Raw genomic sequence first — 27,550 nt, forward strand, 5'->3', positions numbered from 1 at the left:
AGGCACCTTTGCAGTGCCAGGATGACAGTGTCATGGTGCCAGTCTGGCAGTGCCAAGCTGCCCATGTTCAAGGGATGCAGGGGGCCCACCCTGCCCATCCCTGATCATCCAGGGTCCTCCGATGGCCCGGGAGACCCCTGAGTGGCATTCTGCCTGTTTGTGTGGACCAGTCCTGAACGACACACAGCTGGGGACTCCCTGGTAAGGCCAGTAGAGTCTAGGAGCCCTATGGATCCCGGTTAGCGCACCTAAGTGGGTGTTAAACCTAATTAGGTGCGCGAGGTTTGGTCCTGCCCCTTGTGGGTAGGATCCTGATCGCGATGCCTCGCGAGATCTGAGTAGATTGTGTGAGGCGTACTGGCTGTCGGTAAGCCCACAGTGATCTCTCCCGGCATCTACTGTCCGTATCATGCTCCCATTCGGGAATAAGGTATCCGGTAGATCCCACCCACAATACGTAAACCTACCTTTCTGGCCTCACTATCTGTTACTTTGTTCCTGACATTTTTCAGCTTCTTTCCCCTATTTCTAATAAAGTACCTTGAGATGTAAATGTAAATTGTTCCTGTTTTATTATATTCATATTATATATATATTATATCTATTAAGATCACTTCTCAGTCATCCCTTTTCAAAGTTGACAGATCCCAATTTTTCCAAGCTCTCATCTCAGGCCTAACACTTGGAATCTGCCTCATAATTGTTTACTGCACTGTCTCTAGTATTGCAAGTCTCCCTTATCTTTGAGTAGTCAGAACTGAACACAATATTTAAGGTGAAGTCTGACCAGAGTATTATACAGTGTCATCATAACTTATTTCACTTCTTTCTACTGTTTTGGCTATGTAGGTCGACCTTTTATTTGCATTATTGATTTGTGCTTCTGGCTGACTGACCATGTTGAGTGTCAGGTTCGTGAGGACCCATCGATCTCTTTCAATTTCACTGTGTCCAGTCTGTTTTACCTTCCATTGTGCAGTACTTTACTCTTGTCCACATTGCATTTTATTTGCTATTGTTCTGCCTACTTGCATGTTTTTTCAACTCCTTTTTATTTTGTGGTAGGCATCCTCAACTCTGCCCTTCCTGTTTTGGTGTCATTGCAAATTTTGCCAGTCTGAGTTTTACTGCACAGAAAGAGGCCCTTCGGCCATTGTGTCTCCATCGGCCATCAAGCACCTGAGATTCTGAATTCAAGTAATTTACGTAAATTATTAACTGCCGTGATCCAATACCAACTTTACTCAGCATTCCCAATCTCCAGCCAGTCACTAACGCCTGCTGTTTCTTTTAATTCTTTAGCCAGTCAGCATCAACATCGAGCAGATTAATGCCAGATTACGCCTTTTTTGCCAATTACAAAAGTCTTAATTCCTGGCTCATCCTGACAGTGAAGAGGTTTAACTTTCCCAGCCATTTTGACAACAAACGTTTTGCAACTCTTCAACAAATGTTTTATAAATAGGATTTTTACAAGAACAGGTGCACCGGCACTACAAATCCATTATAGGAAGTGGTTCAATATAATTTCACTCCATTATACATCAGGGGCGAAATTCTCCGACCCCCAGCAGGGTCGGAGAATCGCCTGGGGGCGCCTAAAATCCCGCCCCCGCCGTGGCAGAGATTCTCCGCTTCTCCGATCGGAGAGGCCCCTGCGGCGAGTCTCCGGCCCGGATGGGCCGAAGTCCCGCCGCTGGGAGGCCTCTCCCGCCGCCGAGGTTTAAACCACCTCTGGAACGGCGGGCTCAGCGGCACGAGCAGGCCCCCGGGGTCCTGGGAGGGCGATCGAACCCCGGGGGGGGGTGCCCCCACGGTGGCTTGGCCCGTGATCGGGGCCCCCCCCTCAGAGTCCGGGCCAGTGCCCTGGCTGCACTAGTTTATTCCGCGTCCGCCACGCCTCCGCCATGGTGGAAGTGGAAGAGAACCCCACATTGCGCATGCGCCGGCAGTCACGTCAGCGGCCAGCTGGCCGCTGACGTCACTGCCGGCGCATGCGCGGACCGGCGAAAGCCTTTCAGCCAGCCCCGCTGCCGGGGGCGCCGGTTTTTTGCGCCGGTCTTCTGGTGGCAACCGCTCCGGCGCGGGGCTGGCCCCCAAAGGTGGGGAGAATTCCCCACCTTTGGGGAGGCGCGACCCCTGAGTGGTTGGCGCCACTCCCCTACTCCGAGACCCTCCGTCACGCCGGGTAGGGGAGAATGCCGCCCAGAGTCAGAGACTTGCGCAGATGCGTGGGACTTGCCTGGATACTTACCCAGAAAATGTTATGCTGGTTAATACATGGTAACTCAGAAATTAGCCAGCATAACTGAACTGAGCACCACAACCAAACCCCCCAATCACCCTCCGACCTGACCTGACCTGACTCTCCCATCCCCCCTCCTCACCCCCCCCCCCCCTCACCGCCCCCCAGCCCCCCAACTCGACTGCCCCCGACCCAACCGCACAACCCGACTGTACACCCAAACTGACCACCTCGCAACCCGACAACCACTGACCTGAGCACCCTCCGAACCGAGGCCCACCCGACCCAACTGCCTACCTGGCCTGACTGCCCATCATTCACTCACTCACCCCTTCACACCCACCCGCTCACTCATACATCTATCCACTCTCTCATCTGCTGCCCGTTCACTCACTCGCTCACGTATTAACCCACACTCCTTACCTAAATATGGTAACTATTGTGTATAAAATACTTAGTATTTTCACAGTAACTTCATTGTAGTGTTAATGTAAGCCGACTTGTGACAATAATGAAGATTATTATTATCATAAAGAGGGCATTATCTCTCCTTCCTGTGATTCTCCTGCAATCACTGGGCTTACCAATTTCTACTGCAGCTGGGATCAAAGTCAGTTACGTCAGGATGCAGAAAGCTTTGCAGACAGCAACAATGCTGGACACATTTCCGCTAACTGGAACATCTGGCCACTGCCTGTCCATTGTTCCTATCATAGAAAGGTGTGACAAAATTTGCATGAACGTTAGCACCCCCTCCCAAAAAAGACAGGTGCAGTTGGATACATTGACTGATGGTTAATAAAGATAAGTGTAAGTGCTAAAACTTGAAATTATATGTAAGAGCATTCCCAGTCAGGATTTTAGCGAATGATTTTTAAGAGCATTTGCATAACATGTTCCTGTGACATACGTAACTAACTTTACATGTCGAGTACAGGGACAGGGATGTCTTGCTGCAATTAGACAGGGCCTTGGTGAGGCCATGTCTGGAACATTGTGTGCCATTTTGGTCTCTTTATCTGAGGAAGGATGTTCTTGCTCTAGAGGGAGTACAGAGAAGGTTTACCAGACTGATTACTGGGATGTTAGGACTGACGTATGAGGAGAGATTGAATCAGTTACGATTGTATTCGCTGGTGTTCAGAAGAATATGAGGGATCTCATAGAAACCTATAAAATTCTAACTGGACTAGACAGGGTAGATGCAAGAACGATGTTCCTGATGATGGATGTGCCCAAAACCAGGGGTCACAGTCTAAGCATATGGGGGAGACCATTTAGGACAGAGATGAGGAGAAATTTCTTCACCCAGAGAGTGGTCGGCCTGTGGAATTTGTTACCACAGGAAGTAGTTGAGGCTAAAACATTGCATGTTTTCAAGAAGCAGTTAGGTATAGCACTTAGGGAATCAAAGGAAAAATTTGGGAAAGCAGACTATTGAGTTGCATGATCAGCCATGATCATAATGAATGGTGGCGCAGGCTCGAAGGGCTGAATGGCCCTCTCCTGCTCCTATTTTATATGTTTCGATGTTTCTACATTTACCTGGACCATGCACCCTATATAATTCCATATGGTTTTGTAAGAAATTAGTTTTTATATTTTAAATAATAGCACAGGTTTAGTGCTTTGATTATTTTAATGACATTGGGAAAACTATTGTAGACATTGAATAATGAGGTGTTAAGATGGCCCAGTTTAGGTGAACAATTAATAGTTTAACATCTCCAAGGTGCAAATGAGGGCAGAGGATTCAAATTATGCATTAACATGTAAATTGTTTAAAATAGGAAAAATAGGTTAATGTCTTGATATTAAAATTATATGCTAATAGGCAGGTAAACATGAAACATGTGGTATAGAAAATAAGTGGATGACTCCTGAATTGTCTAAAACCCAATGTGAGGTATAATAGTGCAGTCATTATGTTCCTGGAGTAGTAATCTAGAGGCCTGGAATAATTTTCCTAAGAATGAGAGTTCAAATGGTTGTCTAAGAATTTGAGTTCAGTTTTGAAAATCATCGAATCATAGACTCATTGAATCCCTGCAGTGCAGAAGGAGCCCATTCGGCCCATCGAGTCCAAACCAACCCTCAGAAAGAGCACCAAACATCGGCTCACTCCCCTGGCCTCTAATCCCACCTAATCTTTGGACACTAAGGGGCAATTTCATAGAATTTACAGTGCAGAAGGAGGCCACTCGGCTCATCGAGTCTGCACCGGCCCTTGGAAAGAGCACCCCACTTAAGCCCACACATCCACCATATCTCAGTAACCCCACCTAACCTTTTTGGACACTAAGGGCAATTTATCATGGCTGATCCACTAACCTGCTCATCATTGCTATGTGGGAGTAAACCGGAGCACCCAGAGAAAACCCACACAGACACGGGAAGAATCATAGAATCTACAGTGTGTGCAAACTCAACACAGACAGTCACCCATGATTTGAATTGAACTGGGTTCTGGGGCTTTGAGGCAGCTACCGTGCCGAGAAAATCTGGGAATGAAAAGCTGGTACCAGTAAACATGGCCACCAAGCAGTGATTTTTCAGTCTTTTACAACAAAATGATTACGATAATAATCAACAGGGCTGGTTTAGCATAGGGCGAAATAGCTGGCTTTTAAAGCAGACCAAGGCAGGCCAGCAGCGCGGGTACAATTCCCATACCAGCCTCCCCGAACAGGCTCCGGAATTTAGCGACTAGGGGCTTTCCACAATAACTTAATTTGAAGCCTACTTGTGACAATAAGTGATTCTCATTTCATTTTTTCATTTTATTTTCATGTCAACTGGCTTCCTGACCCTGATACTTAAGTGCTCTCCGTTTGGTTGCATGGAATGTTTGATTTATAAAACATTTTAGGACATTTAAACGGGCTTGATTATATTTCCATCTTTACAGTCCTGTCAAATCGATTAATTTACTGCTTCATAACATTGTTTGAATATGCTTGATAGAATATCCTGATTGCTCAGTTGTTATCTGCATTGCATAACATAGCACCAAGGCTTAATTCTCCGCCTGAGCTGTGTTAGCTGATATTCGATGGACCGAGAGGGGAGGTGCGAGTTGCTTCATGACTCACATGCCAAGGGAAAAGTGAGCCAGGATTATCATTCTAATCTTCTATCCAGTGATCTTAATTGAAAATGCGCATACATAGATGTGGCTAGTATTGGACTAGGCCATGGTGTTGCACTACAGGAGCTGCTGACAGTCACTGACTGGTCTATAATTGAAGAATGACCACCTAGATGAGATATTGGATAGCTGATATTAGCTGTTGAATATGTAGTGTCGAGGTGCAATGTGAGGGGAAAAGCTAGACTTCAATTTTTTTAATTTTTCTGTTTTGAAATTCATGTTTTGTAGGTGAATGAAGACACAGTGGAACGTCTAGTTCAAGAATACCCACATATCACATTCAGCACTGTGATGCAAGACTGCAAGCGGACACTAGAACGAGCCTATCAGATGGGGTGGATTCCCAATACATCAACGGCATCATAACGCTATGAAGAATCTTCTATAATATCACTTTGTGGTTCTTGTAATTCTTAAATACAGTAATGTAAACAGTAAGTGCAAGAGAAAATCACAAGCAGTTGACTCTGCTGAACTGAACTTATAATCACAAAAGACAGTACCTTTATGTTCCTGTTCTGACAATCTTTACCCTTTGAAGTTGGAAATCATGGATTTTGCAAACATCCATGGATGGACTTCAAGTCAAAATAATTGGGGGCAGGTATGGATTCTAGCCCAAAGTAGTTTGTCTTGTGAATAATTTGATACCAGCTGCCTTTTAAAAACATTTCTTTGAAGCAGCTGTAATCAAATTTGCTGAAATGCGCATTCAGAAAGTTTAAAGTGAAAGAGATTTCTTCTCCCCAACCGCTTTTGTGCTCATTGCTACCTCTGAGCCCCTAATAGATGTAATGGGATTTTTCAGGTGTGACAGTCATCTACTAAATTCATCTAGTTATACTCTTGTTCAACAAATCCTCTCTCAGATATTCTCTGTTAAAATTACATTTCATCTTATTATAAGCTTGGTTAAAAATCTGAATTCCATTTTATTAAGCTTCATTCATCCTTGAAATAATCAATTACGACTGATGATAAAAACTAGCACAGCTCTGTTAAGGTTTCAGTGTAGACAGAAGAATCAATGGAGTGTTTTTCCCCTAGATCCAAACTTTAACTGTGGCCAGGATGTACAATAATGACTGACGTATTTTATTACTGTTTGTATATTCTTTTTCTACATACACCAAGTTCAGAACTAGCTTGTGCAAGACATACTTTTTATAACATGGTCAAAGTACAATAAAACTAACTTTTGTCAGTTATACGATTGTTGTAAATATCATGCCTGAACACTTTATTAATTATTTAGTCAAAAAAAGTGTTCCAAAAGGTAATAGTTAAAGTTGATGGAATAACACTGGATTGTTCTATTACTTAATATTTGTCATTAAATGAACTTAGTCTGTGAAAAAGACTGTACACATTATGTTGTGTTTTCAAATTCAGAAGCCAAGAAGTTCAGTGCTTTGACGTTAGGTTTCTGAAAAGTGATCAAACTTGAGAATCGAGAATAAGTGTACAACTCTTTCTTGCTCACACATGATAATTATGTCCTAGCAGTTCTTATGTTATCATAAGAAAAAGTAGTATGCAGTGTGTGAACCTATTTATGTTTTAAAACAAAGGGTTCAACAAGGTGTAAGCCATTTTACAGGAGAACCTAGGAACCTAAAAGAGGATGTGTGCATTTAAAATATGTATAGTTGTTCTGGAATATAAATTGTATAGGGCAGCTAGAGAATCTGCATTAAGGTTCCATGGCCATGCTAAAAATATGGAGACAGCACAAAAGGAAAAGAAAAGCCAATTTAAGTGATATTTGGTAAATGCCGTCTTTGAGAGCCAATGCAGTAATTGAGCAGATTAAGATAACTGACAGTAACTGCATAGTGTGTCTAACTGCAGGTCTCTGTGGGTCGTGTCTCAGATCCTATGCTGACACATTAAACAAGTTTGTCAATTTTCCATTAGATTGATTTTTCTCAAGTGTAGAAGGGTTGTCTCATTTTCTCTCTGAGATACAACAATTTTCCCAATATTGTATAATTCTGTTTAATTCTGCGTTAGAATGTGTTGAATAATTTTGGAATTCCCAGCTGATGAGGATGATTTAAAAGTAAAGCGCTTTGCAATTTTTTGTGAAAGGGGCTTTAACCCTTCAGTTAATCTTTGTCCTGATAAGCTACATAGCAACCAACATTACACATCTTTAGGTCAATCACTAAATGCTGCTGATTAAAGGGAAGCAATACTTACTATTCAAAGTATTTCCCTGCTCTCTGTATACAAATGATAATTATAAATTTATCTGGTTCTTGCACTATGATTTGTTGCTGTTGGGAATCTCATCATCATGGATTTCCCTTTTTTCCTTGTTGCACCTATACTTTCAGTTGTATGGAGCATTCTTTTCCGTCTAGGAGTACCTGCCCATTTCACTGGAATCGCCTGGGAGTGAGTCAGTTCAGAGTAAGCTGAGCTCAGTAAACTCCCTCTTTAGACCGAATTACATAAAATATACTGCACAGAAATAGGCCATTCAGCCCACCATGTGTTGATATTTGTGCTCTGCACAAGTATCCTCATATTCCATTACTTTCATCTCAGCTTTTCACCATACCTTTCCCTTTTCACCATAACTTTCCCTTTTCACCATACCTTTCCCTTTTCACCATACCTTTCCCTTTTCACCATAACTTTCCCTTTTCACCATACCTTTCCCTATTCACAATAACGTTCCCTTTTCACCATACCTTTCCCTTTTCACCATATCTTTCCCTTTTCACCATAACTTTCCCTTTTCACCATACCTTTCCCTATTCACAATAACGTTCCCTTTTCACCATACCTTTCCCTTTTCACCATAACGTTCCCTTTTCACCATACCTTTCCCTATTCACCATAACGTTCCCTTTTCACCATACCGTTCCCTTTTCACCATACCTTTCCCTTTTCACCATACCTTTCCCTTTTCACCATAACTTTCCCTTTTCACCATACCTTTCCCTTTTCACCATACCTTTCCCTTTTCACCATAACTTTCCCTTTTCACCATACCTTTCCCTATTCACCATAACGTTCCCTTTTCACCATACCTTTCCCTTTTCAGCATACCTTTCCCTTTTCAGCATACCTTTCCCTTTTCACCATAACTTTCCCTTTTCACCATACCTTTCCCTATTCACCATAACTTTCCCTTTTCACCATACCTTTCCCTTTTCACCATACCCTTTTGTTTCATGTACTATTCCAATTTGTTTTGAATGTATCAGAAGTATTTTACTCAACCACATTCTGTGATAGCTAGTTTTACACTCAAAACATTTTCTGAGCAAGGAAATGTCTCCTTATTTCTCCACCATTAATAACTAGCTTGTATTTATGACCCCTAGTTTTGTATTCTGCCACAACTGAATGCACACTCTCCACAAATACCCTTATCCAACCCATTCATTATTTTGAAAAATTCACTACCAGGACACCACTAAGTGTACTCAGTTTCTAAAGAAAAAAGCCACAACCTGTTCAGTTCTAGATCTCCGTTATCTCTCCATTCTAGTACCATCCATTTTTGACTGAGTCCACGGTCCCTCAGATCAAACTGAAATGCCGAACTTTGCTGAATGGAGCATCTTGAGTGCAAGTGACTCTCCTCTGTAACCAAACAGAGCAGCTCCAGAGGGAAGATAACAATAAGAAACAGTCTCTACCGGGCAATGGGTTTGATGGTATTGCAATGTAGGTGCTGTATTCTATTTGTAGCTGTATTATTTTCAAAATGAGCTGTGAAAGTCCTTTCAACCGAAAGCACCCTGCACATTTTTCCTGTTTAGAGTTTTGAATGTTTCTAGATTTCATACATTTTTCTAATACTGATGAGTTAAAAACAGTTTTGGAACTGTATGATGAAGTTTTATACCTAATCTCAAAATCTTACATTTTAATGATGCCAGAATAATGTGTACCCACAATGAAAGAAATACGTGAAATGCCCACCTTTCCATTAAAAGTGGATGATTTTTCTCAGAAAATATAGACTCTAAATGGCAGGTCAGACATCTTGTCTGAACTTTCTTACCCGGTTTAATTGACAAAAAGCATCCCCTGTTCTTTTGACTGTTTTGTGTTTTCTTTCCTCCTCTTTGTTTTATATCAGTTGGCACTACAGAGTAAGCACAATAGTGTCTTGCATTTATATATATGTTATACACACACATATATGCAAGCTTACAATAGCAACTTGTGCACATAATGTCCAAGTAATTCAATAAAAGATTTATGTTACTTGTGTGGCAAATTGATGCTGACTGGAATAGGTACACCAACAATTTTCATTCCCATAAGTTAATTTTAACAAAGCCTCAAGCAAGGTTTGAGATTAGAAGTATTTCCCAACTAATTAGTGGGTATCTGGACTAGATTCTCAAATGATGAAGTGTTCTTAATACTTTTTTTTAAAGAAAAGAGCTGTGTAAGTATCCGGTTAGGAATGAGATGGAGAGTTATAATGATGAGTACTGACAGAGATGATTAATAGGACATGTTCTGCTGAAACATTGGAATGCCATGGCAACTGGACAAGGATAAATAATATTGGGTTTACTGTCAAGTACTCTGAGGTTTCATTTCATTTACTTTTGGGGGAAACGAAGGGAGAAACTTTACAGAACTTCCGTTCAGGTGGTTTTTGTGTGATCTTTAATAGAGCAAGTTGTACATGATTTGTGGAAGGAATGCTCGATGGGTGACTGGCCTCTGCTCAATTTGTGCTTTCTTTGATTCTCAACAAATATTGAATTTCCAAGTGATTTGGTGCATTTTCTTACCATAGAAGTTTTTATTTCCTATGTGTGTAAATTTGATTTATTTTGCCAGGGAGCTATTCAATGAAAATAAACTGTAAACTGTCTCTTGCAAAATCACAGTGATATAAGGTGAGAAAATAAAATGTTGGAAATAACAAATGGAATTTATTACCTAAAGATTGTCCAATAAACACCATTTCAAAAACCATCTCTACCAGGATATTGTTGCAATTTTGACAGTCTGGCTGGCTTGGATCAGACTCGTGTGTTTATTTCACGGCATGGTCTATAAATAGTAACTGTTGGGTTTGTATTGCTGACTGCTGAAATTATTGGAGGCAATTGAATGCATTTCCCATTGGGGCAAATCTTAAACCTTTGATACCTTCTGCCCTCAATCTTCTAATGACTGTGAATGGTCAATTTTCCAATTCTCAGTCTCAGCAAATGGTCTCAAAGCTACACTCTATATTTCTTCAGCCTCTGTGCTTTCGGATCTACAACATCTGCCTGGGACAAAGGTGGCAAATATGTGGGAACACCACCCCCTGCATGTTCCTCTCCAATCATACACCATTCTAACTTGGAAATGTATCACACATTCTTCATTGCCATTGATTCAAAATTGAGGAGCTCCCTCTCTAACAACACAGATCAAACTTCACAGACTTCAGTAGTTCAAGAAGACCTTCTCAAGGATAGTTAGGGATTGACAATAAATGCAGGTCTTTTCAATAATATCCATAGCCTATGAAGGTACTAAAAAGGATAGGTGATGTTTCTGTTTCTGTTACCAGATTTTGTCACATAACATTTATCTATAATTTGCCACTTAACTGCCCATTCTGCAAATTTCCAATGTCATCTTACATTATATTGCATTTGTCATGTGTGTTATAATAATATGAAAGCACCAGTCATTCATAAGGGATTTGCAAACACACTATGTGTTCATTTACATTAAAAACTGGCACATGTCAATATATATACACGTGGATAGAAACCTTAAGATCATCAGCAGGGCTGTGTTTGCTCTGCTCCAGGCTGAAGTGCAACTGAGGCTGAATCACATTCTCTTAAAGTGATGGCATGCTATTAAAGGTCTATTACCCATTGGACTTCCGGTGGCGGCAAAGGAGTGAGTGGTTGCACACTTGGCAGCTCCCGCTCGAGGCTGTTCTTAGGGTCCTTTTCCCCATTTTCTGGCCGAATGTGTCAGTAAAAAAGGTGTAGGGGTAATTGAGGAAAGTTAAACTACGCTGGTGGGGCTGGTGGATGGATTCCCAGACCAGAAGTGGGTTGAGAAGAAGGGAGCTGTTGGAGTAAGAAATTCTTGGTGCACCACAGGTGAAGATGGTGGAGGGTAAAGGAGGAGGCAGTGGAGCTTTTCAGAGCCAATAGACTGGCAAGAAAAGGTGGACATTGAACTGTGGCGGAGGTGTAAGGAGATGTTGGTTCTCTGCCTATTATTTTTATTGCTTTCTGTTTGTTGGAGAACTCTCCTTTTAGATGTTTTGTTGGAGGGTGAGTGCACCTTTTTTCTTATTCCATTGTTGGTATGGAGGTATGCAAGTGGGGGAGGGAAGAGGAGAATCCGGGGGGGGGGGGGGGGTAGGAGGCTCAGGTGCCTTGAGCAGGGGCTGCCAGGCTAGCTGGGCAGGCTAGTTAATGGGAGCGCAGTGGTTAGTGTAATAGAGGGGGATGGGACTGTTGTTTGGTTGAGGGGAGGCTGCTGACAAAGGTGTGGTTGCTGTGCCTCAACAAGAAAGGGAACGGTGACAGTGGGCATCCGAGGGTGGGCATGGAAGGTCGTGTGACAAGGGCCAGGGGCTGGCCCAAGGAAGGATATTGATCGGCGGGGGGGGGGGGGGGGGGGGGTTGCCCCTCCGACCAGGTTGGTCACATGGAACGTGAGGGGGCTGAATGGGCCAGTCAAACGGTTGTGTGTGTTCGCGCATTTGAGGAGCTTAAAGGCGTTTTGCAAGAAACACACTTGAAGATTGGAGATCAGACTAGGCTAAGGAAAGGGATTCGGGATTAGCAGTGCTGATAAACGGGTGGCGTTCGAGGTGGGGAACATTGTGGCAGATTCCGGAGGGAGGTTCGCGATGGTGAGTGGGAAGCTGGAGGGGATGCCAGTGGTTTTGGTAAATGTCTATGCCCCAAACTGGAGTGATGTGGAGTTCCTGAGGCGAATGCTGGGGGAGGATCCCGGACTTGAATTCGCACCGGGTGATCATGGTCATTGAACCAGGTTTGGAAAGGTCGAACCCGAGGTCGGGGGGTTGTCAATGGTGGCGAAGGAGCTGAAGGGGTTCATGAAGCACGTGGGTGGGTGGACCTCTGGAGGTTTGGGAGGCCAAGGACGAAGGTACTTCTCCCATGTACACAAGGTGTATTCTCGGATTGATATTTTTGTGATGGACAAGGCCCTGCTGGCAAGGGTCGACTCAGGGTATTCAACATCACACAGGGCGGACTTGCAAGTGGACTGGGAAGGGGGAGGTGGACATGGCACGCGCAGTGGAGACTGGATGTAGTATATTTAGTGGATGAGGCGTGTGTGCAGCAGATGAGGGCTGCTATTCGAAGGTTCATGGAACTGAATTATATGGGTGAGGCCTTAGCCGCCACATGGGATGCGCTCATGGCAGTGGTAAGTTCATGTCAATCTGGGCACATATGGAAAAGGTGGAATGAGTAGAGGTGACAAGGTTGGACAGGAGGTAGTCAGAGGCCCCAGAGGCAGGATTGTTGAAGGAGGTAGAAGCTCCAGATGGAGTTTGGGTTAGTGTCCACAGGGAATGCAGTAGGGTAGTTGTGGAGTGTAGTGTACAGGTACCGGGAGAAGGCAAGTAGGATGCTGGCCCGCCAACTCAGGAAGCAGGAGGTGGCGAGCGAGACAGGAGGGAAGATCCGGTGGGGGTGAATGGATATTTGAGGAGTTTTACAAGAGGCTTTACGAATTGGAGCCCCAAGCCTGGGGGGGGTGGGGGGAGAATATAGCAATTCCGAGATGGGTTGCAGTTCCCCACGGTGGAGGAGGACCTGGTGGAGGGGCTGGAGACCCCATTGGGCGAGTGGGGACATGCAAGCAGGGAAGGCTCCAGATGGGTTTACTGTAGAATGTTAAAAGAAGTCCAGTGGACACCTGGATCCCCTGCTGGTGAGGGCATATAATGAGCCCCCCCCCCCCCCCCCCCCCACCCACACACACACATTATCGCAGGCATCCTTTTCCCTAATACTAAAAAAATATAAAGATCCGGAGCAGTGTGGGTCCTATCGCCCGATATCATTGCTAAATGTGGACACCAAATTGCTGCCAAAGATCTTGGCCTCTCGAATTGTGTGATGGGGGAAGATCAGACGGGGTTCATAAAGGGGAGGCAACTGTTGGCGAACGTCAGAAGATTACTAAATGTGATAATGATGCCCCAAGAGGAACAGGACATGAAGGCGGCGGTTTCAAGGGATGCAGAGAAGGCTTTTGATCGGGTGGAATGGGACTTGTTAGGTGAATTGGACATTCTGAATTCTCCCTCTGTGTGCCCGAACAGGTGCCGGAATGTGGCGACTCGGGGATTTTCACAGTAACGTCATTGCAGTGTTAATGTAATGTTAATTGCTACTTGTGGCAATAATAAAGATAATTATTAAATGTTAGGATGGTTCAGGTTCGGGCAGGGGTTTGTGGTTTGGGTCTGATTGTTGGAGCCAGTAGCGAGCATGTGGACGAATCAGGTGAGCCCAGGGTACTTCGGGCTACACCGTGGGACAAGGCAGGGGTGTCCACTTTCCCCGTTGCTTTTTGCCTTGGCAGTAGAACCATTGGCAATGGCACTTAGAGCATCAAGGAGCTAGAAAGGTATAGTGCGAGGGGGGGGCGAGGTGGGGAGGTCGAGCACAGGGTCTCGCTATATGCTTTGTATCTCGGGCCCACTGGGAGGTATCAGGGGAATTATGAGTATTTTGGAGGAGTTTGGCCGGTTTTCTGGGTATAAGGGAAAAGTGAGGTCTTCCCGATCGAGGCCGGGGGGCAGGAGAAGAGGTTAGGCGAGCTGACGTTTAAGGTGTGGGGGCGAGCTTCAGATATTTGGGTATCCAGATGGTGTGGGGATGGGAACAGCTGCACAGATTGAATCTGGCATTGTTGGTGGAACAGATGAGTAGGGGATTTAAAGAGTTGGGATGTGCTGCTGCTGTCGCTGGTGGGACAGTGAAAATGACGGTGCTGCCAAGGCTTCTATTTACCTTTCAAACCCCCCGATCTTCGTTCCAACGTCATTCTTCAGGAAAGTTAATGCTTTGATCTCGGGTTGTGTGAACAGGGGAAACCCCCACAGGCTAAGATGGTTCTGTTGGAGCAGGGGAGGGGAGTGGGCTGGCCTTGCCAAACATAATGAATTATTATTGGGAAGCGAACATTGCTATGGTGAGGTACTGGGGAAGGGGTCAGCGTGAGGGCAGATGGAGGCGACCTTTTGCAGGTGTAGTAATAATAATCTTTATTGTCACATGTAGGCTTACATTAACACTGCAATGAAGTTGCTGTGAAAAGCCCCTTATTGCCACATTCTGACGCCTGTTCAGGTACACAGAGGGAGAATTCAGAAAGTCCAAATTACCTAACAAGTCTTTTGAGACTTGTGGGAGGAAACCGGAGCACCCGGAGGAAACCATGAGTCACGGGAAGAACGTGCAGACTCCTCATCGTGCGCAAGGTTCAACTTAAGGTAGTTCGTAGGGCATACATGATGGTGGCCAGGATGAGTAGGTTCTTTGAGGGGGTTAAGGTCAGGTGTGGGTGATATGTGGGGCGGCCCGCGAACCATGTTCACATGTTTTGGGCATGTCCGAAACTGAAGGTGTTCTGGCAGGAGTTCGCCGACATAATGTCCGAGGTGCTGAAGGCGAAGGTGGTCCCAAGTCCAGGAGTGGTGATATTTGGTGTGTCAGAAGACCCAGGAGTGCAGGGGGCGAGAAATGATGATGTTTTGGCCTTTGCTGCCCTGGTAGCCTGGAGACGGATCTTGCTGGAATAGAGGGACTCAGCCGCCACTCGGGTTGTGGGTGAGCGACCTGGCGGAGTCCCTAAGGCTGGAGAAAATCAGGTTCACCTTAAGCGGGTCAGTTGATGGGTTTGCCTGGAGATGGAAGCCGTTCATCGATTCCTTCAAGGAAAATTAGGGTGTCAGCAGGGGGAACGGGGGTGGCTACAGGGATTAAAATGGAGAAGGCAGGATGGAGGAGGGCAATAGGGTGTTGGAGCGTTGGTTAGTTATTTTAGATTCTCGTGTGATGATCTGCCTGCCATTAAAACTAACTCACCGAGAAATGCCTAGCTTGTCCTAGTAAGGTCAAAATGGTCGCACCGTTTCATGGACATACTGAATTGAATCAGTCCATCCTTCAGTGATGTTTCTCAATCATTTCTGACGGATAGAATCTTTTGCCATTTCTTCTTGTATCTGTTGGCATTTGCATTGTAAAAAATGTACCACATCAATTTGGAGGACATATTCAAGTTCAAGTGCAATCTGCTCAGTGTATCTGATCATCAATATACCTGATATCACAATCGTAACCTACAATCTTTATCAAGAAACATAGCAATCTTGGCAGTAACTGATCAAAGGTTTTCGTCAAATCACCTCCAGTGGCTTATGGCCAGTCTGCAACACAAATCATTTTCCAAAAAGATTGTATGAAAACATATGATTCCAAACACTAAAGCCACTCTATTTTGGAATAGTTGGATTGCATTACCAGACAAAGTTTGAAGCAAAATAAATCAGTTTACCTTTTTGTAATATGCATGCTCCAAGATCTTTCTGCGAGATATCTATTTCCAGGGTAGTTTCGTCCCTCTGATCATAAAATTACAATGTCGATGCTTGATAATGGTGGTTATCATGCCACAGGAAAGGCACATCCTTTCTCAACAATGCCCTCTGTGATGAAGATTTTTGAGTGGAATTGGAGACAGGAAATTAAAGAGAACTAGACATCTTTGAAGATCATCCTTGCAGAGTTGGCATGGCTTTAATATCATCGGCTTTACTTGGGACGGATGCCAATACCGGCATAAATAGAAGCAAAGAAATTGATCTGTTGCACATTGGCACATTTTAGTCTATTAAACACCAATACTTCATTGTGTGTCACTTGCATCAATAGGTGCAGATTATAGTCATGCTCTTACTTTGTTCTGCCCACAAGTCGGTGATACAAATGCATCCTTCATAGTGTATTTAAGTACAAAGGGATATAAACAGGCATTCTGTAACAGTGAAACCACAGAGTCTATTGAAACTTCAAGGGGAGTGAAATGCTTCTCCAAGAAACAAGGTGCAGAATGTCTCTGTCCTGTGAGAAGATTTTAGGACAGACAGGCCGCAGCTGTGCTTTGCCCTGTCATGGGCTGTTAAACATGAGAGAAAGCAGGCTTCAAGGCTTCACAAACCCCTGGCCTGGTCCCCTCCAGCTCGCTTGAAGGGCCTCCCCCAAGGTCACTGTGCCCTTGTGCTCCCTGGATGTAAGTGGAGAACGGTACTCACCTCCTTGCTCCCCCTCAGAGTCCATAGCACCTGGTCCCCGTTTTTAAGGACCAGTAGTGATTCGTCGTGGGTGACTTCCAGCAGTGGGGTGGGAGAATACTGGGAGGTGACTGCATTCAATTTTAATCTCACTAATGAGATTAAAATTAATGCAAATTAACTGTGATTAGTTTCTCGCCTTTTCTGGCCAACTGATGCAGGCTGGGAGAAATGGAAACTTCCTGTACTGGCCTCCCTGAACAGGCGCCGGAATGTGGCGACTAGGGGATTTTCACAGTAACTGCATTGAAGCGTACTCGTGACAATAAGCGATTTTCAATTTTCAAACTGTTTTGCACCCAGCGCAAATCCTATTTCATGGCTCTACAGCAATTCTCCCGACAGAGCGGGATTTGTGCTGGGCATAATGCGGCCAGAGAGTCACCCCCAGAGTTTATGGAATCACTTTGCATTCACTTGAGACTGCACAAACTTATTTCTTGCAGAATATTTACAGAAAATGGAGAGAGAAGACCTTAAGGTGGTACAACTGGTTGGATTCATGCTTGTCAATGAAAGAAAGGCATATTAACCCAGTGTACAGCCAGCCTGCTCCCACACTGTGACTGTTGTAGTAGCAGTACTGTGTCTTAAAAGTTATTTGATGTTTTTCCAAGTCAAGTTGAATCATGCTGAAAAAAATTAGACAACTTAACACTGAAAGATGTCATTGCAATCTTACCATACACCAGAATGGTTACCATTAGAAGTTGAGATATTTTAAACAAGGATTAGGACAGGCCTTTATGAAGCTGAAAATGCACCATTGGCAATTAATTGAGACGTCCTTAAAACCGATACATATCAGAGAAATCTAGAATAACTGATCCACAGTTTCATCGAGTTGTTATTACTAGCAAGAAAGCTTGTTGGAGTGTAAAGTGGAAAATCATTTTACGTTCAAGCAGAATTTTTCAGACTTCAATGACTGGAGCAAAATAATCTAATCTCCACATAAATGTCACGTGGTAATGACCAGTGATTTATAGTTTATATGCTGGATTCTCTGTTTGCAGAGTATGTTCTCTCGCCAGAACTGAATCGCGTCTCGTTTGCACTGGCGCCAGGAGCGATTCATTGTCCCTTGCCATGCAAATGTATGCATGACAGAAGATGCAAGGGATTCCATTCCGACTCGCACTATCAGGCTGCCATTTTGAGTGGGTGACCTGCTACTGAGTCCGATAACTGGCCCCCCTACCCCACAATGCAAATCCTGCCCCCACCCCGCTGACAAATAAGGGCATCCTTACCCCCCATTATGAGAATTGCTGGGTCACCACCCCTCATGACCCGACCCCCTCCACTGGTCCCCCACCAGACCCCCATATTAGAGACCCCTGATATCTGAGACCCCCATGAAAGGCCCCTCATATCAGAGACACACCCTTCAGATGACCCCGTATCAGAGAGCCACCCACTAAAAGCCCTCCATATCAGACACCCCCATACCAGAGACACCTCCATCAGAGACCCCTCCATCAGAGGCCCCCATATCAGAACTCCCCCATATCAGAGGATCACCCTCCCCCCCCCCCCCCCCCCCCCCCCACACACACACACATCAGTCACCCGTACCTAGAAGCTGAAGAGCAGTCCATGGAGAAATGGTGAATATACACTGCTTTTTCTCTTACTTGTTCCTGACATCTGCTGCCTCAGAACACATTCAGTTTCAAGGAGAAAAAGCTTCTAGTAGGCTGCAATTCACAGTGTAATGACTGTGCCAGGTATCTGGATTGTTTATTTTCATTCCCCTTCACACTTGAATGCATCTCAAGTAGCCTGCTTTGAACCTTAGATCAATGTTTATAAACAAGTTAAGTGTTTTCAATTCCTGTTTTTCTCAGCAAAAAACAATTAACTGCTTTTAATGTCGTCAGGAGCTGTCAATCATAGATAGATATTTATAAACATTGAGGTTAGGTTCAAAGTAGGGCACTTGAGCTGCATCCAAGCGTGAAGGGAAATTAAAATAAACAATCCAGACATCTGGGTCTCCGAAATGGGGAGTCTCTGATATGGAGGTTTTTAGAGGAGAGCGTGGTGGGGGAACCTGATGGGTGTGAGATGCGTAGGATTTGCATTATGGGGAGGAGGATAGCCCTCCGATGGATTTTGGGGGCACCTGCTCAAATACTTGGTCTACCACATGGTCCATCACATGAGGGTCAAGCTGGCAAATCCACAACCACATGAATCTCGGCTGACGGGGCCAGAGCATCCCAGAAGCATGGAGAATCCAGTGTCCAGCCCATTCATTTGAACCCATTTGCATCCTCTCACTGGCGCGGGGCTCGAACCTCGATGCCTCCGTCAGCAGGGGACCAGAGCATTGCAATGGCACCAATTCCGTTTTATGTCTGACACGAGATTCTCTGTGGCATGAGGAACTCCTCCACCTGCGGCAGGTGGCGGAGAATCTCCCCATGTCTCTAACATCAGAACTTTAAAAAAACAGTTGAGGAAGACATGTTTAATTATCCACTGTACACTATTTAATGGGTCTTTGAATTAAAACATTAACAAGTATTTTGACTACTTTGTTTACCAATTTTCATTAACTCCGAGAAACCTATAGCACCACTAAGCCGCATATTAGTTGTAACCAGCAGCTGTTGCATTCTGCTGTGTTTACAAGCAGGAAGGTTCAGGCCAAAGATTGGGAGGCTGGGACCTCGAGAGAGATTGCTGAGTGGAAGTCCACTGGAGATGGCTTTTAGTGGAAGACCATCTCCAAGATCACCCACAAGAAATTCAAGGGAGATTAGATTCCACTCGCTGTGAAAGTTCCAAAGGTAGATGGGTGTGTAATCAGACAAACCTCAATACTAGATGGAGATATTAGAACAGGTAATAAATTTGCCAGAGCAGGTAACAGAGGGAGTAACAGCTGTGGTCGGCCCTCTCAGCCGATTGAGGATTGAGATTGAGTTCAGGTCCACCAAAGCTCTGAGGGTTAAAGGAGATAGGGAGGGGAAATGTCATGGAGATCATTGAAAAAAATGGGCAATTTAAAGCAAAGGCACTGGTAGATCAGGAACTCGTATAGGTCAGCGAACGCAGAGGTGATGGATGAACAGGATTGATGAGTTATGAGATGGGCAGTTGAGTTGTGGATGAGCACAAGGTTACAATGTTGAAAAATAGGAGGCCCAGCAAGAGAACGTTGCTGTAGGCGATTCTGGAGGAAACCAAAGAATTGATGGTGGTTTCAGCAGCAGAAGGCAGATTCCAGGGCAGAGACAGACAATGTTATGGAGATGGAAGACTTTCTTTGTAATGGAGAGGGATTAGGGGTTGGAATTAAACTCTGGGTCATGTAGGATACTGATATTGAAAATAATCTGGTTCAGCCTGATGTTGGCCAAGACATAGGCCTTGTTGCGCTCTCGCTCGAGAACCGTGTCAGGTGCCAAACAGTTTGCACTGCAACCAGCCCGCTCACGTAGGTGGAATCGGGGTCTTGCCATAGCGTGACGAGAAACCAATTATCACCACTAAAATCCTATTTCCATACAATTAATGGGAGCGAGCCATTTCCATTGGCCTCCCACGATTCATGGTCTCCCCAGCAAATGGTCACGCTGGCATCAATTCGTACTCCTTTTGAAAAACATGAACCTGGCGGAAGGGCTTCTGCGGGGAGCCGTGGAAGTGAGTAGCCATCTTCCTTCACAGGCAAAGAGCCCAGGTGCGCTGGACTTGCCACTTCAATGCTCAGCTGGGTAGGAGTGGGGGACACTCAGCTGGGTTGGGGGGGAATCCTCCGGAGTGGTGGGCTGCCATGGGAAGGGGAGAGGGGGAGGCACTGGCGAAAGGGAGGGAGTGGGGTGGGCAACATCCAAACAGCCAGGGGATGGGACACAGCTCTGTGGATATGTCCATGGTTGGAGGGTGGGTGAGTGCTATGGGGAAGGGGAGATTCCTGGATAGATGGGCCAAAGGTTCGGAGGTCGGCCCAGATAGCGGAAGAAAGTGACAGGCGTCATACTGGTTGTGCTCAAGGGTTTTTAATGTGTCTCAGGTGTCACACAATTCCCCACTCCCGATGGTGCTGCCCCATTCCCCCTGCCACACTCTCACTCCCCCTCACCCCCTACCTACCTCCACACCTTCTCCTCCCTCCCCCGGTGCCCTCAGTGATCTTTGATATGTTTGATTTTCCTAGCTCTACCACTGTGTCTAGGTGTATCCCCAGGATGTACATCTGAGGTGGAGGCAGTCAGCTGCTTACCTCGTACCGTGGTCTTTGATGCCCCTGACGGGTGTCCTCTGGGGACTCTGGGGCCGGAGGGCCCTGGCTCATTTGTCAATGGCACATGCACAGCCCTGCTGCCCTGTCCCATATACTGACCTGGAGAATTAATTTGAACGCCTTTGTATCTTCCTGCTGGCACGGGTGCGAACATCAATGCCTCCGCCAGAAGGGGACCAGAGCATGTGAGCACCTCTCATCAAAGAGGTGGATCTCAAGGGAGCTGGTGGCCACTGCCGCCACTCCAGAGGACGGGTCCGGGTTGGCGCCCCTCCCAGTCGGTGCCCATTGGGCCTTGTGGTTCACCTTGGGACGGAAGGGCAGCGGGTTCGAGTCCCAGCTGCCCTTGCATCATCGGGCTCTGCCAACCCTGGCAGCTCCCTGATATCTGCACCGAGATGTCGACGCCCTCGGTGATGCTACTCAGTGACTGGGATATGCTCTGCAGCGGTATTCTTCATGCTGCTCTTATCAGGATGGATGTCATAGTGTTCACAAAGACCACAGAAGCTAAGTTCATTAACAAAGCTAACTATTTTTTACACTACTTAAATTAAGCTCGACCACTTACTCCTATAGTAAACAATAATTATAGTAATCTACACTCTACTGACACTAGTCTCTACACTCTAACTCTAACTGTACTCTATCCTCTCTAGATCTCTCCCATGCACTCTACTCCAGCCTTGACTCTCTCCCACCGAAGTCGGAGAGTCAGTGCTTTATATAGTACTGCATCTAGCTCCATCTAGTGGTTAATTGTAACATGACATGAACTCTTTGTATACTGAACATTTCTATAATGTCACTCATGCAGCAACCAGGAGCGGTATTGAACGGTGCATCGGCATCCTGAAGATACGCTTCCGATGCCTGGATGGCTCCAGTGGGGCTCTCCAATATAGCGCCAGGAGGGTCTCTTTCATCGTTTAGGCCTGCTGTGTCCTGCACAACATCCCGCAGCAGAGGAGGAAGAACGCCAGGCCTCATCTGACAAAGAGGATGAGGATGGCCAGGAAGAACCGGGCATAGAGCCCAGCCTGGCATAGCAAGCATCCCAATGAGTACTCCAGGGCCGTTGCACACGGGACATCCTTAACAGCCCCAGATTTGCTTACTGGGATGTCTGGCCAGTGGAAGCTCTGACACTCTGTCCCACCTCTCCATACTCTCCGACCCCCCACCCACTTCCAAGTGGTTCCCACTTCCCCATAGCCGCATACATTTTTCCCTTCACTGCACCAGCCCTGTCCCTCCTCCCTTCATTTCGTACCACCAACCTTACCCCTCCCCTCTACGAGCATCCTACCAGCAACACTACAGAGTGTTGGATCTTGGCAGGCAGTATCAGGGGGTCTTGTCCACGGGATGGAGGATGATGATGGCTCACTGTGAGATGAGCTCTGGTGCTCCTCAACATTTGACAAAGTCTGATTCCTGCCTTCAGGACCACATTCCACTGCTGCCCAGGTGATCGCTGCATGTGTGCTGGCCATTCCATCTCACAGGCCCATATATTATTTGGGAGAGTTGGGGGTGTGGTTATGGAGTTGGTGAGCGGTGATGGGTCACTCACTGGGTAAGTAGTCCTACAAGGCGGCCTCTTACTTCTGGCCCTGTTCTCTGCTGCCTCTGAGGGTGACCTCAGGTGGAACATTCAATTGTCCTTGGGGCCCCGCCCTTTGCCTCCTCCAACACCCACACATCACATCACCAACCTCCCACACCCCCACCCGGCATTCCCTCTATGCCCAACCCATCCCGTCCCTCACACCCTTCAGACAGGATTGAGGCAGAATATTGGTAAAAAGATGTTTAATAGTGACTATATTATTGTGCCCTGACCCCTTACCTATGTGCTGCACCCATGCCAAGTTAACTGGTGTCTAACTTCTTTATCTTACGGGGCCTAGCTTCCAGGTGCGGCCCCAGACAGCATATCAGCTGCATCTCACCCCCTGACCTGAGATGCGTTTGGCGGCAGTCCTCTGGAGGGCTGGCTCTAGAGACGGACACAGCCGATTTTTGGGTGTTACAGGTGATGAGGTGCCACCCTGTTCTGCCTGCTACCCATCAAATGTGCCATTGTCAAGTAGGGGGAATTCAGTAGCACTGAGGTGTTCCAGCACTTCTCCTGCAGGAGGCACCGGCAAGGACCCATCACTTTCTCCTCCCTCGGGCTGCCCGATGCTCCCCTGTCTACTCCAGGGGATAGAGGTGAAGCCGGAATGAGCTCTGGAGGCTCCACCATCACCTGGAGTTGCCAGTCCTGGAGGCCCACCCTTGTCTGAACCAGGGTCTCGATGCCCTCGACCATGGAGTAATGAGACTGCACCACATACCTCAGCGAGTGAGTCATGTCCCTCAATGCCTCGTATGGTTGATCCAGCAGGAGAGGGGGGTGGGGGGGGGGGGCAAAAAGAACCCATCAGAATAGAGACCTGGAACATCAGGGGACTTAATGGTCCAATGAAAAGATCCAGAATCTTCGCCCACCTGGTTTAGCACAGTGGGCTAAATCGCTGGCTTTTAAAGCAGACCAAGGCAGGCCAGCAGCACGGTTCAATTCCCGTACCAGCCTCCCTGAACAGGCACTGGAATGTGGCGACTAGGGGCTTTTCACAGTAACTTTATTAAAGCCTACTCGTGACAATAAGCGATTTTCATTTATTTCATTTTTTCAAATATGAAAGCTGATGTAGTCTTCCTCCAAGTGACACACCTGAGAGAGAAGGACCTACTGTAGGTAAGGAAGGGCTGGGTGGGACAGACCTATCATTACTGTTACTGGAAGAGCGAGATGTTTGTGATCCAGACGAGGGGGTCAGGAGAGGTGACTGGGGGAACTGCCGTTTAGATTGGTAGGGGAAAGTTTCAGGTACCTAGGTATCCAAGTGGCGCGGGATTGGGGCCGGCAACACAAATTGACTTGGTCCGGTTGGTGGATCATACGAAAGATGACTTCCGGAGATAGGATGTGCTCCCATTGTCTCAAGCTGGTCGAGTCCAAACGGTGAAAATGACGGTCCTCCCGAGATTCCTGTTTGTATTTCAATGTCTCCCCATCTTCTTTCCACGGTCCTTTGTTAAGCAGGTCAATAGAGTTATAGCGGGCTTTGTATGGGGGGGCAAGTCCCCGCGAGTGGGGAGGGTGATGCTGGAGCGGAGTCGGGGAGAGGGAGGGCTGGCGCTGCCGAACTTTAGAAATTATTACTGGGCGGTTAACATAGCTATGAGCAGGAAGTGGCTGGTGGGGGGGTGGTTCGTCATGGGTGCGTATGGAGGCGGCTTCTTGCAAGGGCACAAGTTTTGGGGCGCTGGCAACTGTGCCTCTGCCTTTCCCGCTGGTGAGGTACTCCACTAGCCCCGTGGTGGTGGCGGCCTTGAGAGTCTACAGGCAATGGAGTAGATATGTGGGAGCAGTGCGAGCATCGGTCTAGTCCCCAATCTGCGATAATCACCGGTCTGGCACGGAGAGGATGGACGGGGGGTTCCGAGTATAAGAACATAAGAACTAGGAGCAGGAGTAGGCCATCTGGCCCCTCGAGCCTGCTCCACCATTCAATGAGATCATGGCTGATCTTTTGTGGACTCAGCTCCACTTTCCGGCCCGAACACCATAACCCTTAATCCCTTTATTCTTCAAAAAACTATCTATCTTTACCTTAAAAACATATAATGAAGGAGCCTCAACTGCTTCACTGGGCAAGGAATTCCATAGATTCACAACCCTTTGGGTGAAGAAGTTCCTCCTAAACTCAGTCCTAAATCTACTTCCCCTTATTTTGAGGCTATGTCCCCTAGTTCTGCTTTCACCCGCCAGTGGAAACAACCTGCCCGCATCTATCCTATCTATTCCCTTCATAATTTTAAATGTTTCTATAAGATCCCCCCTCATCCTTCTAAATTCCAACGAGTACAGTCCCAGTCTACTCAACCTCTCCTCATAATCCAACCCCTTCAGCTCTGGGATTAACCTAGTGAATCTCCTCTGCACACCCTCTAGTGCCAGTACGTCCTTTCTCAAGTAAGGAGACCAAAACTGAACACAATACTCCAGGTGTGGCCTCACTAACACCTTATACAATTGCAACATAACCTCCCTCGTCTTAAACTCCATCCCTCTAGCAATGAAGGACAAAATTCCATTTGCTTTCTTAATCACCTGTTGCACCTGTAAACCAACCTTCTGTGACTAGCACCTTCTGTGACTTCCGTTCATGCACTAGCACACCCAAGTCTCTCTGCACAGCGGCATGCTTTAATATTTTATCGTTTAAATAATAATCCCATTTGCTGTTATTCCTACCAAAATGGATAACCTCACATTTGTCAACATTGTATTCCATCTGCCAGACCCTAGCCCATTCACTTAACCTATCCAAATCCCTCTGCAGACTTCCAGTATCCTCTGCACTTTTCGCTTTACCACTCATCTTAGTATCATCTGCAAACTTGGACACATTGCCCTTCGTCCCCAACTCCAAATCATCTATGTAAATTATGAACAATTGTGGGCCCAACACGGATCCCTGAGGGACACCACTAGCTACTGATTGCCAACCAGAGAAACACCCATTAATCCCCACTCTTTGCTTTCTATTAATTAACCAATCCTCTATCCATGCTACTACTTTACCCTTAATGCCATGCATCTTTATCTTATGCAGCAACCTTTTGTGTGGCACCTTGTCAAAGGCTTTCTGGAAATCCAGATATACCACATCCATCGGCTCCCCGTTATCTACTGCACTGGTAATGTCCTCAAAAAATTCCACTAAATTAGTTAGGCATGACCTGCCCTTTATGAACCCATGCTGCGTCTGCCCAATGGGACAATTTCTATCCAGATGCCTCGCTATTTCTTCCTTGATGATAGATTCCAGCATCTTCCCTACTACCAAAGTTAAGCTCACTGGCCTATAATTTCCTGCTTTCTGCCTATCTCCTTTTTTAAACAGTGGTGTCACGTTTGCTAATTTCCAATCCACCGGGACCACCCCAGAGTCTAGTGAATTTCGGTAAATTATCACTAGTGCATCTGCAATTTCCCTAGCCACCTCTTTTAGCACTCTGGGATGCATTCCATCGGGGCCAGGAGACTTGTCTATCTTTAGCCCCATTAGCTTGCCCATCACTACCTCCTTAGTGATAACAATCCTCTCAAGGTCCTCACCTGTCATAGCCTCATTTCTATCAGTCGCTGGCATGTTATTTGTGTCTTCCACTGTGAAGACCGACCCAAAAAACCTGTTCAGTTCCTCAGCCATTTCCTCATTTCCCATTATTAAAACTCCCTTCTCATCCTCTAAAGGACCAATATTTACCTTAGCCACTCTTTTTTGTTTTATATATTTGTAAAAACTTTTACTGTCTGTTTTTATATTCTGAGCAAGTTTACTCTCATACTCTATCTTACTCTTCTTTATTGCTTTTTTGGTAGCTTTCTGTTGCCCCCTAAATATTTCCCAGTCCTCTAATCTCCCAGCAATCTTTGCCACTTTATATGCTTTCTCCTTCAATTTGATGCTCTCCCTTATTTCCTTAGATATCCACGGTCGATTTTCCCTTTTTCTACCGTCCTTCCTTTTTGTTGGTATAAACCTTTGATGAGCACTGTGAAAAATCGCTTGGAAGGTTCTCCACTGTTCCCCAACTGTTCCACCATAAAGTCTTTGCTCCCAGTCTACCTTAGCTAGTTCTTCTCTCATCCCCTTGTAATCTCCTTTGTTTAAACACAAAACACTAGTATTTGATTTTACTTTCTCACCCTCCATCTGTATTTTAAATTCCACCATATTGTGATCGCTCCTTCCGAGAGGATCCCTAACTATGAGATCATGAATCAATCCTGTCTCATTACACAGGACAAGATCTAGGACCGCTTGTTCCCTCGTAGGTTCCATTACATACTGTTCTCAGAAACTATCGCAGATACATTCTATAAACTCCTCCTCAAGGTTACCTTGACCGACCTGGTTAAACCAATCGACATGTAGATTAAAATCTCCCATGATAACTGCTGTACCATTTCTACATTCATCAGTTATTTCTTTGTTTATTGCCTGCCCCACCATAAGTTATTATTTGGTGGCCGATAGACTACTCCTATCAGTGACTTTTTCGCCTTACTATTCCTGATTTCCACCCAAATGGATTCAACCTTATCCTCCATAGCACCAATGTCATCCCTTACTATTGCCCGGATGTTATCCTTAAATAACAGAGCAACACCACCTCCCTTACCATCCACTCTGTCCTGGCGTATGGCGGAGAGCGGGGATTGAGAGGATGGGGGACTTGTTTATAGAGGGGAGCTTTCTGAGTATGAGGGCGCTGGAGGAGAAGTTTGCATTGGCGAGGGGAAACAAATTTCGATATCTGCAGGTGCGGGACTTTCTGTGTAGCAGGTACCAACCTTCCCAGTCCTGCCGCTAAGGGGGATGCAGGACAGTGTAGTTTCCAGAGGATGGATAGGGGAGGGGAGCATTTATAAGGAACTTACGGGATCAGAGGAGATGCAGACTGAGGAGCTGAAGTGAAAGT

The 27,550-nt window shown here is 45.9% G+C and overlaps 1 protein-coding gene across 3 annotated transcripts in view; it reads left to right on the plus strand.

Moving 5' to 3' along the window:
- The window catches only part of fbxl17 (F-box and leucine-rich repeat protein 17), a 937,144-nt gene extending 926,792 nt beyond the window's left edge, over window positions 1-10,352 (plus strand). For all 3 annotated transcript variants that reach the window (XM_038805144.1, XM_038805143.1, XM_038805145.1), the window contains one exon: window positions 5,625-10,352. In XM_038805144.1, the coding sequence (XP_038661072.1) occupies window positions 5,625-5,762 (138 nt within the window). In that variant the 3' untranslated portion in view covers window positions 5,763-10,352. The remainder of the gene's footprint in view (window positions 1-5,624) is intronic.
- Window positions 10,353-27,550: the final 17,198 nt, after the last annotated feature.

Source organism: Scyliorhinus canicula, chromosome 8 (assembly GCF_902713615.1).
Source record: "Scyliorhinus canicula chromosome 8, sScyCan1.1, whole genome shotgun sequence".
NCBI lineage: Eukaryota > Metazoa > Chordata > Chondrichthyes > Carcharhiniformes > Scyliorhinidae > Scyliorhinus > Scyliorhinus canicula.